Source organism: Pristiophorus japonicus, chromosome 3, assembly GCF_044704955.1.
Source record: "Pristiophorus japonicus isolate sPriJap1 chromosome 3, sPriJap1.hap1, whole genome shotgun sequence".
NCBI lineage: Eukaryota > Metazoa > Chordata > Chondrichthyes > Pristiophoridae > Pristiophorus > Pristiophorus japonicus.
The window spans coordinates 143,316,899-143,329,204 of NC_091979.1; the positions used below are offsets into that span (position 1 = coordinate 143,316,899).

At 47.7% G+C, this 12,306-nt stretch overlaps 1 protein-coding gene across 1 annotated transcript in view; it reads left to right on the forward strand.

The window, feature by feature from the left end:
* Window positions 1-12,306, forward strand: part of mfsd6b (major facilitator superfamily domain containing 6b) — an 87,649-nt gene that overhangs the window by 56,486 nt on the left and 18,857 nt on the right. The window contains exons 3-4 of the mRNA XM_070874823.1: window positions 993-1,090; window positions 1,615-1,776. Coding sequence (XP_070730924.1) covers window positions 993-1,090; window positions 1,615-1,776 — 260 coding nt within the window. The remainder of the gene's footprint in view (window positions 1-992; window positions 1,091-1,614; window positions 1,777-12,306) is intronic.

Consider the following 12,306-nt stretch of genomic DNA (forward strand, 5'->3'; position numbering starts at 1 on the left):
GAGCTGCGTAAGGAGAAATTAGAGCAAGTGACCAAAAGCTTGGTCAAAGAGGTAGGTTTTAAGGAGCGTCTTGAAGGAGGAAAGAAGAGTAGAGAGTCGGAGAGGTTTAGAGAGGGAATTCCAGAGCTTAGGGCCTCGGCAACAGAAGGCACGGCCACCAGTGTTTGAGCGATTATAATCAGGGATGCTCAAGAGGCCAGAATTAGAGGTGCGCAGATAACTTAGGGGTTCGTGGGGCTGGAGGAGATTACATAGATAGGGAGGGGCGAGGCCATGGAGGGATTTGAAAAAAAGGATGAGAATTTTTGAAATCGAGGTGTTGTTTAACCGGGAGTCAATGTAGGTCAGCGAGCACAGGGGTGATGAACATTATGACAGTTCCTAACCCTCAAAAAATTAGCATGCATCAGACATTAAAAAAAATTACAAAGATGGCACAAACCTCCCCTTGAACATGGCTGCAACAACTATCAACCCTTCTTGCAAAAGCATCATGACACATGACTCTAGAGCTCTATGTGTTGGACTCCATGTACATCCTTCTGCATGTTTCATAACTCCCATGTAGTCCCACATTTATAGGTCCAGTGTAAAGGTAAAACATCATTGTTCTGTAGCCACTCTATGGTGAGGGTCCAGTGACTCTTTCTCTGGGATTGTTGTTTGCTAAGGAGAAAAATAAAAAGTGATGAATTAAGAGGAAAGAGGGATAGCGAGCATAGGAAAATTAAAAGGGGTCAAACAGGAGAGAGAAATAAAGAGGCAGAAGTGAAACAGAAGAGTAATAAAGGGAAGGAAATAAAGGGAAACTAAAAGTCAGGACTTAGTGGGCTCATATATATAAACAGTTTATCCTTTCACTTACTATGTGCAGTGTCACAGGAGATCCATTAGTCTTTTAGAATTTCTCAAACGTTAGGGCTCAACATACTTAGATTATTTTCAAAGAATCTCTTTCTCTGTGCTTAACTGTGCTTCTGTTTGTGTCCCAGGGTACTGTATATTGGCCTGGCCTGTAATACAGCTCGTTATTTGTATATCTCTTATGTGGAAAATGCATGGTACGTGCTCCCCATGGAAGTGTTGCAAGGTAAGGTTATGGTCAAGCAAATTTTGAAACTTTAACACATCTTTCATAAGCTTTTTTTTACACAGCGAGTAGGTCTGGAATGTACTACCTAAAAGGGTGGTGGAAGGAGATTCAGCTGTAACCTTCAATGAGGATTTGGATAAATATTTGAAGGGGAAAAATTTACCGGGCTGTGGGGAAAGAGCAGGGGAGTGGGACTAATTGGATAGCTCTTTCAAAGAGCCGACACAGGCATGATGGGCCGAATGTCCTCCTATGCTCTATCATTCTGTGATTCTTTGCATAAAGTCAAGAACAAATCTTGGACAATCTTTAAACATCATAAAAAGAGATGTAATTAATTCCACTGAATTTCTTTTGTCTTGAGTTTCTCGATGCCTTAGTAGAAAATGATGCATTTTCATTTAAATGTGCAAAGTAGTGCCTGTCTGCAGAATTATAAATGTCCACATTATTATGTAAACACTGTAAACTCCAAATAGAATATTAAATCAAATGTTGAAAATATTTTTGTTTGTACATAGGCGTTACCCATGCAGCAGTATGGGCTGCATGCATCTCCTATCTCAGTGCAGCGGTACCACCTGCATTAAGGACTTCTACCCAAGGAATTCTACAAGGGCTGCATCTGGGTTTGGGCCGAGGATGTGGTGCCATGGTGGGAGGAGTAATGGTAAATGCATTTGGTAAGTAGTGACATGATGACTTTTTTCCATATTTCCTGTACTAGCATATCAATGATCGATAAAAAGCTGCTCATTGTTTATCTAGCAGCAGTAGTAGCTTTTTATCCTGATTATCTTGTTTTCAAGCTGAGTTGAAATGAGTGAATTTGACATGCTTCAGCTAATTTAGGGGTAGGCATCTCATTTACTGCAATAAAAATCTAAAGTGACATTCTCTCACAAATAGAGTGTTTAATATATATAACGTTCAGAGCACTTACTATTATCAAGTTATCTTGGAAAAACCATTGCTTTTTTATATTCTGTTTCATTGCAGCATATTAACATCCAGTTCCTGCTAAATTGTCTTTTCTGGTCTTCTAAAAATTCTCTTCTGTTTTCTGTGTGCAGTTCATTTTGCTTTTGAAGACTTTAAATGTTGACACTGTAGAATAAAACTGCTGGTTTTCAGGATGATCTGAGTAGATCATTAACGTTTCAATCTTTAAGGGAATGCAACTTTACACTTTCTTTTAATGGTCACATTCAGTTATCTGTTGCCAAGCTGATCAGAAAGCAGGTAAAGGGCTACACGAGGCTGTGCCCATACCCATTCCGTGGCATTGACTATTAAAGCACGAATACTCCCTGCCACCAGAAAACAATCTATTTTAAACAAGAAAATAAAAACTGTTATGCTCATAATAAAGTAATGTAATGGAATACTATGGACATGAATAAGTCTGACCTTAGCTCCTTTATTCAAATTCCAGAGTGTTGGTACAGCATTGGAGGCCTGCTTATATACAGTGCTCCCAAGGGATGCTGGGATCCCTTGGGACTCCAACAGATATGCCCACTGGTGGCGGTATGATACAGGTTACCTAGGGTTGCATACATAACATCACTCCCTCCCAAAGTCAAAATATACTTATTTACAGGGTGAGACGATCTGGGGCTTTTCGCTCCCTTGTCGATCGTCTCGGTACAAATGCTGGTGTGGGTGAGTTGGTTGGTTCTTCGCTGGGCTACTGGGCAGCTGGCCTTGCTGGCCTGCTGGGGATGGTGAGTTCAGCTTCGTGGTCGACCCTGATGTCGGTTGCCACTTGTGTGTGTGTTGGAGGGTCAAAGTTGGTGGTGTCCTCTTCAGATTGCTTGTGGCTGTTTGTGAATCGCAGTTTGGTTTGGTCCAAATGCATTCTGCAAGTTAATCCATTAGCAAGTTTAACCTGAAACACACTACTCCCTTTTGTGGCTATTACGGTGCCAGCAAGCTATTTGGGACCATGTCCATAGTTGAGTACAAATACAGGGTCATTGACTTCAATATCGCATGGCAAGTTTGTGCGATCATGGTACATGTTTTGTTGATGCCGCCTGCCCTCGATGTGATCATGGAGATCAGGATGGATAAGAGAGAGCCTTGTTTTGAGCACCCTTTTCATGAGCAGCTCGGCTGGGGAACCACGGTGAGTGAGTGGGGTCTGGTGCGGTAGCTGAGCAGGACTCGGGACAGGTGGGTCTGCAGGGAGCCTTCCAACACATGTTTCAAGCTTTGCTTGATGGTTTAGACTGCCCTTTCTGCCTGGCTGTTGGATGCGGGCTTGAACGGGGCAGATGTAACGTGCTTGATCCCATTGCGAGTCATGAATTCCTTGAATTTAGCACTGGTGAAGCACGGCCCATTGTCAAGGACATCAGGCAGGTCGTGCGTGGTGAACATGGCTCGTAGGCTTTCGATGATGGCAGTGAACATGCTTTCAGACATTATTACACACTCATTCCATTTTGAATAAGCATCCACAACAACCAAAAACATTTTGCCTAGAAATGGGCCCATAAAGTCAACGTAGATCCTAGACCATGGTTTGGAGGGCCATGACTACAAACTTAGCAGTGCCTCTCTGGGTGCATTGCTCAGTTGAGAGCAAGTGTTGCATTGGCGCATGCATGACTCCAAATCTGAGTCGATACTGGCTATAGATTTCATCATTACTATGCCTGGGTGGGTACTGTGTAGGTCGCGTATGAACGTTTCCCTGCCTTTCTTAGGCAAAACCACGCGATTGCCCCATAAAAGACAGTCCGCCCGCATGGACATTTCGTCTTTGCGCCACTGGAACGGCTTGATCTCTTCATGCATCTCTTCTTGGACGCTGGACCAGCTCCCATGGAGGACACAGTTTTTTACAAGGGACAGTAAAGGATCCTGACTGGACCAGGTCCTGATCTGGCGGGCTGTAACGGGTGACTTTTCGTTTTCAAATGCATCCATTACCAAGAGCAAGTCTGCAGGCTGTGCCATTTCCACCCCGGTGGTGGGCAATGGTAGCCGACTGAGAGCATCAGCGCAGTTCTCTGTGCCTGGTCTGTGGCAGATTACATAGTTATATGCAGACAGCATGAGCGCCCATCTTTGGATGCGGGCAGAGGCATTGGTATTAATCCCCTTGCTCTCTGAGAATAGCGATATGAGCGGCTTATGATCAGTTTCTAACTCAAACTTGAGACCAAACAGATACTGGTGCATTTTTTTCACCACACAAACGCATGCCAGAGCTTCTTTTTCAACCATGCTGTATGCCCTTTTGGCCTTGGACAAACTCCTGGACACATAGGCGACCGTTTGCAATGTTCCCGATTCGTTAGCTTGTTGTAACACACACCCGACCCCGAACGAAGATGCATCGCAAGCTAGCACTAAACTTTACATGGGTCATACAGAACAAGCAGTTTGTTGGAACATAACAGATTTCTGGCTTTCTCAAAAGCAGCCTCTTGTGATTTCCCCCATACCCAGTCATCTCCCTTGCTTAGCAACACATGTAGGGGTTCTAGCAAGGTGCTTAACCCGGGTAGGAAATTACTGAAATAATTGAGGAGTCCCAAAAACGACCGCAGCTCCGTCACGTTCTATGGTCTCGATGCGTTCTTGATGGCTTCCGTCTTGGCGCCGGTGGGTCTGATGTCGTCTGCCGCGATTCTTCTCCCAAAGATCTCGCCCTCTGGTACAAGGAAAGTACACTTCGAGCGTTTCAACCTGAGTCCCACGCTATCTAGCCGACTTCGAACATCTTCCAGGTTCTTCAAGTGTTCGATGGTGTCTCGACCTGTGACCAGTATGTCGTCCTGGAAAACCACGGTGTGCTGAACCAACTTTAACAGGCTCTCCATGTTCCTTTGAAAGATTGCCGCGGCCGATCGAATCTCAAACGGGCATCTATTGTTGATGAACAGACCTTTGTGCGTGTTGATTCAAGTGAGGCCTTTCAAAGATTCCGCCAGCTCCTGCTTCATGTAGGCCGAGGTCAGGTCTAACTTCCTCCAGCCAGGGTCGCAAATAGGTCGTCTGTCTTGGGTAGCGGGTACTGGTCCTGTAGCGAAAAAGGGTTAATCGTTACTTTATAGTCCCCACAAATTCTGACCGTGCCATCGCCTTTGAGAACTGGAACAATCGGACTGGCCCATTCGTTGAACTCCACCAGCGCGATGATGCCTTCTCGCTGCAGCCTGTCCAGCTCAATTTCCACTTTCTCTCGCATCATATATGGCACCACCCGTGTCTTGTGGTGGATCTGCACCTTTGCCCCCGAGAAACTTCCGATGCCTGGCTCAAACAACGACGGGAACTTGCTCAGAACCTGGGCACATGAGGCATCGTCAACGGACGAGAGCGCTTGGATGTCGTCTCAGTTCCAGCGGATTTTTCCCAGCCAGCTTCTGCCAAACAGTGTGGGGTCACCTCCTGGTACAATCCATAGTGGGAGTTCGTGCACTGCTCCATCATAGGAGACTTTTACTGCTGCGCTGCCAATAACAGGGATCAGCTCTTTAGTGTAAGTTCTTAGCTTGGTATGAACGGGGCTAAGCTTGGGCCTGTGTGCCTTGTTGCACCACAGCCTGTCGAAGGCCTTTTTGCTCATGATACTGGAATTCCATCCAGTTCGACATTTAGCATGATTGGTGGACATTTCGTGGTGAAGGTGTGTGGATCGATCCTCCTCTGCAACATGGTGGTTTGCAAGGTTTGCAGCTCATCTGCACATTCGCTGGAGGTGTCCCATTGTTCCACAGCCTTTGCACACATAGGGCCCAGGTTTTGGGCCGCGCCTAAAACGGCGCAGCCCGGACCTGGACGCCCGTTTTTTGCACCAGAAAGTGCACCTAAAAAAACTTACCTATTCTCCGGCTCCCTGCAGGCCCTCTGGAGTTGGGCGCGGCGCAGCACAAGCTGTGGGGGCGGAGCCAGGTCCCTGCGCTGAAAACAGTGCCGGGACCTCTGCACATGTGGGCGCGCATGTGCAGTAGCTCCAGCGCCCAAAACTGTGGGAGGGGCCCGAAGCACGCAGCCCCTAGGCACTGGCTGAATGGCCTCACTGGGGCTGCGTGGATAAGGCTCCTCCCACCCGACCGGACCCGACCCGACCCCCGCTCTACCCCCCCCCTCCCGGGCGACCCGACCCCCGCCCCCCGCCCCCCCCCCCCCCGGCGACCCGACCTCCGGTCCCCCCCCCCGGACCTCCGCGACTCTCTCCCCCCACCCCCGTCCACCGCGACTCTTCCCCACCGCCCCCACGGACCTCTGCGACTCCCCGCCCCCCCCCTTCGCGACTCCCCCCCCCCCGCCCCACCTCCGAGACTCCACACTCCCCGGACCTCCGCAACACCCCGCCCCCCCCCCCCTCCGCGACTCTCCCCCCCCCCAACCTGCACGACTCCCCCCCCCCCGGACCTCCGCGACCTCCCCCCGAGACCCGACGCCACCTACCTGTAAATCCAGCCCAAAGTCTTGGTCCCAGCCATTCAGCCTCCTTCTCTCCCTTCCCCCCCCCCACTCTCTCCTTCCCTCCCTCCTTCCTCTCTCCCTCCCTCCTCTCTCCTTCCCTCCTCTCTCCTCTCTCCTTTCCTCCCTCCCTCCTCTCTCCTTCCCTCTCTCCATCCTCTCTCCTTCCCTCCTTCCATCCTCTCTCCTTCCCTCCCTCCATCCTCTCCCCCTCTCCCCCTCACCCCCCTTCTCCCCTTCTCTCCCTTCTCCCCCCCTTCTCCTCCCCCCCATCCCCTCCTCCTCCCCCTCCCCCACCCCTCCTCCTCTCCCCCCCACCCCCCTCCTCCCCCACCCCTCTCTACCCTGAACCACCACCCCCCTCTACCTTCACCCCCCACCCTCCTCTATCGCCCTTCTTCTTCCTCCCCCTCTCCCCCCCCACCCCCTTCTCCCCCTCCCCCCCACCACCCTTCTCCCCCTCCCCTCGCTGTCAGAAACACAGACACTGACAGACAGAGAGTGAGAGACACACACAGACAGACAGACAGACAGAGAGATAGAGACACTGACAGAAACACACTGGGGGGGCCATCCCAGCACGCTGTTGGAGGACTCCCGGTGCCGCAGTCGGTAAGTAGAAAATGTTTTATTTATTGATTTTTTAATTTTTTATTAATTTTTTTGATTGATTTATTGGTTGATTTATTGATGTATTTATCATTTATTATTGATGATGGCTCTTTATTTGTAAAACTGAAGTGTTTAATGTTTGTAAACTTCCCTTTAAACCCTGCCCCCCCCCATTCCCTACGCCTAATTTGTAACCTACACCTGATTTTCTAAAGTGTAGACAAGGTTTTTTCGAACGTACAAAAATCTTCACTTACTTCATTCTAAGTTAGTTTGGAGTAAGTTTTCACTGCCTAAACTTTGAAAACAGGCGTAAGTGGCCGGACATGCCCCCTTTTGAAAAATAAATTCTGTTCCAAAGTGAAACTGTTCTAACTGACTAGAACTGGAGCAAACTAAATGCCGAGAATTCAAATTTCTAAGATACTCCATTCTAAATGAGTTGCTCCAAAAAAACAGGAGCAACTCAGGCCGAAACTTGGCCCCATAGTGTTTGAAGCGGCATTGATTAGCTCAATGATCACCTCCGCAGCACCAACAAGGTATTAACTGCCTCACACTAACATTTGATGGCGGACTCTGGGTCATCTGAGGTTGTGCATCTGCCGGTGTGTACGTTTTGCCATATACATTCCTGCCTGAAAACGACATTACTTTGTGTACAGTACTTGCCAAAACCTCTTAATGCTGCGAAATTTGTTTGGTGTTATCGCTGGTGGACATAAATGCCTGGGCTATCGTTATGGCTTTGCTCAGGTTCGGTGTTTCAACAGTCAATAGTTTGCGAAGGATAACCTCATGGCCAATGCCAAGCACAAAGGAGTCTCTTAGCATTTGCTCAAGGAATCCATCGAATTCGCAATGTCCTACAAGGTGCCTTAATTCGGCGATGTAGCTCGCCACTTCCTGGCCTTCAGACCGTTGACACGTGTAAAATCGATACCTTGCCATCAGAACGCTTTCCTTCGGATTTAGGTGCTCCCAGACCAGTGTACACAGTTCTTCATACAATTTGGTTGTTGGTTTCACAGGAGCTAGAAGATTCTTCATGAGGCTATAGGTTGTTGCCCCACAGACGGTGAGGAGGATCGCCCTTCGTCTGGCAGCGTTCTCATCCCCTTCCAGCTCGTTGGCCACGAAGTATTGGTCAAGTCGCTCCACGAAGGCCTCCCAATCGTCCCCTTCTGAGAATTTCTCCAGGATACCAACAGTTCTCTGCATTTTCGCTTGATTGTTCTTTATCTCGTCGCCAGTTGTTATGCTCATAATAAAGTAATGTAACGGAGTACTGTGGACATGGGTAAATGTGACCTTAGCTCCTCTATTCAAACTCCAGAGTGTTGGTACAGCATGGGAGGCCTGCTTATATACAGTGTTCCCAAGGGATGCTGGTATAATACAGGTTACCTTGGGTTGCGTACATAACAAAAACGACCAGGATTATTGGGTAAATTTACTGACTGGTATAGAACTGAGCCATATGGACAAAGAAAATCCCAGGCTCAATTCTCAGTTCATGCTCAGTTAGCTGGTTTCAACCAGGGCAGTTTTTGGGGTGTTGTGATTAGCCTCAGTGTCCACTGGGTTGCAGGTTTTGGTTTCAAAGAATCATTTGGCCCATCGTGCCTGTGAAATCCCACTCCCTGCTATTTCCCCACAGCCCTCCAAATTTTTCTTTATCAAGTATATATTCAATTCCTTTTTGAATGTTATAATGGCCCTGAAATTGCAGTCAATGGTGTAACTAAGGAGTATGTGCCTGACCTCCGAAAGAAAGTCACACTTACCTGGTGCGAGGCCCCCTTCGAAAACTCATGTTGTTTCGCTGCAGAATTCTGCGCACTATGCGTAAGCATACCTGGGATCATGTGAGATGATGCGTCAATCAGGGAACAGAAATCTCCGATGCCCATTCATGATTTTTTAGTCTTACTCACCCAGTTATATTAATAAATAAATCAGTCTCTCATTCACCCCAGTTTAATGGTTAATTTTATGGAGGTGATCTAAATATCCTGCTTGTGTGCTTTGGTTTCTTGTTGCAAAAGTTTCATTGCAGGGAAATTGCATTTCATTAATAGTTTGTTAAATTGGTTCAAATCATGAAAGTATCAGCATTTCCAACAGTTAACCGAAAATGGGGGCTGAAATTGTCCCTTTCGATAAGGCCTCTGAACGCTGGAAAATGGTGGCCACGGGGCGGCGTGGAATGGCCGCTGACTCTCCGTGGAGGGGCCACCATTTCAGAAATTGCCCTTCCTCAGGAGTGGAGCGGTGTCCGGGACTGCTCCGCCTGTTTTCCCACCATGGCATGCACACACTGACCCCTTACCGAAATTGCCCCGGGGAGCAGCCCCACTGCTGGTTGGTGCCCCCAACAGCTTTTGCTGTCGGTGCACTCTGTGTGAAATGACGGCATGCCCATCCTTAAAGGGGAGGGCGCACTGTCGCAGTCGCCGTGTTACTAATTTTTGTCGGCCAACTGCCAGGTCGACCCGACAATTATGCCCCCGGGTTCGGCTGGGCCACCAACAGGCAGCCTGGCACCCCCTATTGGGTGCCAGGCTGCTGGCCCGGCTGAAACCCTTCCTGGTGGCCCAGTGGACCTAACTGAAAATTCTACAGAGCTTGCAGCAGCCCTTGCATTTAACTGAATGGGAGAGACGTTGTGACACGCCAGCACGATGATGTCATTAACCCGCCGCTGATGACTGACAGCTGTGGACATTCTGTCCCACCCCCACTTCCTGCCCGCTAGTGATGCCCACTCCGCTCTGCTCCCACTTCCGCCCCCATGATGATCCACTTCCGCCCCACTGTAAAAAAAAACCCCAAGGAACTGAATTTCGCTGGATAGGCTGCCTCATCCATTGCGGCGGCCAGAACACTTCAAAAACAGTAGGTGCTCCCCGTTTCCGGCGGAGGGCAATTTCTACTCCTTGTTTTTTTCCTTTTTTTTCTGGGGGTGAAAGAGGCATCTTTTAGTTAGGCAGATATAGACAATTATTTTGAAGATTTTTTTTATCAATAACTGGTGTATATTTTAAGCTGCTGCCGATCCCCCCTCTCCTTACACTGTGCAAACAGGCCCCAGCAGCTGTAAAATTATCCTGCATAATTGCTGAGCAGTTGGTGGGCAATTAGCCCAAATCTGCACCAGCAATAAGGATTTGACAGTCGCAGCAGATGATCTGTCAAGTCAGAACTTGACAGATCGCAGGTTCGGGATCCCCAACTTGCGGTCAATTTCAAAGATGGTATAACGGTGTACTCTGAAAGTAAATTGTGCCCCAGTGGATCTGCTTCCACCACCCTTTCAGGCAGTACATTCCAGATGATTAGCTAATAACTCTTTCAGGAACACCAATTGAGAATGACATCATATTCAGCCTTTACAGCTTTACAGATTCGAGTAGCATGCTGATGGCACTTACTGTCCAGTCTCACATGTGAGAAAAGCCCACTGGGGAATGGTACCACAGAATCACTGGAAGCATACATTGCAGAAGTCACCACATTGATCAAAGAAGTATGGGCAAACAAAAAATTCATGGAGCTGAACAACATAACTATTGGTTGGACCTCTCTGGTCCGGCACCCTCGGGACTTGACTGGTGCCGAAACAGAGAATTTTCCGGACCACGGGAGGTCACGCCCAGCCGAATCTTACTGGTACCTGTCGACAGCGCCTGTATGTGTGTGCGTGCATGCTGGCAGCCTGTGGGCAGCTCCCTCAGCACCCGCATACACATTCACTGACTGACAGCCGCTCCAGCCAATCGGCGCACATACTCACTGACTGACAGCCGCTCCCAGCGGTGGTTAACGCGCTGGTTTGGTGCTTTTTTTTTTTACAGAGTGTTTCCAGACAATGACTAAATGCTGCGCAGCACATGCGCAGTACACATACAAGTCGTTGCCCACAACCGCGTACAAAAGCTCCTCTCCCTCTGGCCCAACTAATGCCGAACCATGGATGGTTCTGGACCAGAGAGTCCCAGACCATAGAGGTCCAACCTGTACTTCTATTTATAGCCTTCCATATTGGTAACCTTTACTGTTCTTATTAAAACTGCCAAGACGTGTTAAATTTATGCTATTCCATCCATTTCCATTGCAATACACAGTACAACCATTTTCAAATTGGGGCAAAAAAAGTGATGTTATCCTGAAGAGGTCCTGCCCCATTTTACACTTCTGTGGTCATGAAATAATCAAAATTTTGCTGGATCGTTGAATAAACTGCAGGCCCCAATGCAATGTTTTTAAACGGTTCTGTGGCACTTGATCTATTGAAACAAAACTGAATTTGGCAGTTCTTTTTAAAACAAGCTGTTTCCTACATGGTGTGTGAGTGACTTGCTTTTACATTCGGCGTGTATCTATAAATTGGCACACAGCCACTGTTCAGGGGCGGTGAAGTTTTACATCAGATTTCCATACACACCAACCTACAAAGCTTAGAAAAACAGCATCAGAAAAGACGGCACCTCCCCAAAAATGCTGACAAACCAAAAAAAATTATATAAATGAAAAACAACCCTGGATAAAGGTCTATAACCAAGGCCAAAGTGATTGATTAAATTAACTCCTTTTCATTATATTGGATTTTAAACTTTATATTAGTATTTTGGGATCACATTGCACAATTGTCTGTGAAAACTATAACTCAAGGGCTTCATGGCATTTCATGACTTCAGCCGTAACTATATCCAATATTTCAACAGTTGTGTTATAGTAGGGTGAGGGAACACTAAATACATAAAAGCACCAGTGGTGGATTTTAAAACATTTGAAAGGTGAAGTATGGTGTGGAGCATTCTCCCCACACTAGCTTGTGATCAATCCTTTCTTGGATTTATCTCAAAACTCAAAAGTAAGAATGAACTGTCAGTGACAGCACATTGATCATGAAGAGACGTCAATTGTTTTGCCTCCAATTTTGCATTTATGAGGTTCCCAATCTCACTTCTGCCACAGGGAGATGCCAAGCAGAGTCTGGGCAATTGCTTGTCGGGGAGGAGAATGTTGAAGGGCAAAATAGTCAGGGCAACTCCTTGCAGCACTTACAGCGCAGTGTTAACAAAGGCTGGGTGCCAGGTTTGTCAACCCCCTGTCATCAGGTAAATGTTGGTTGACCTGGAGAGGGGGAGAAA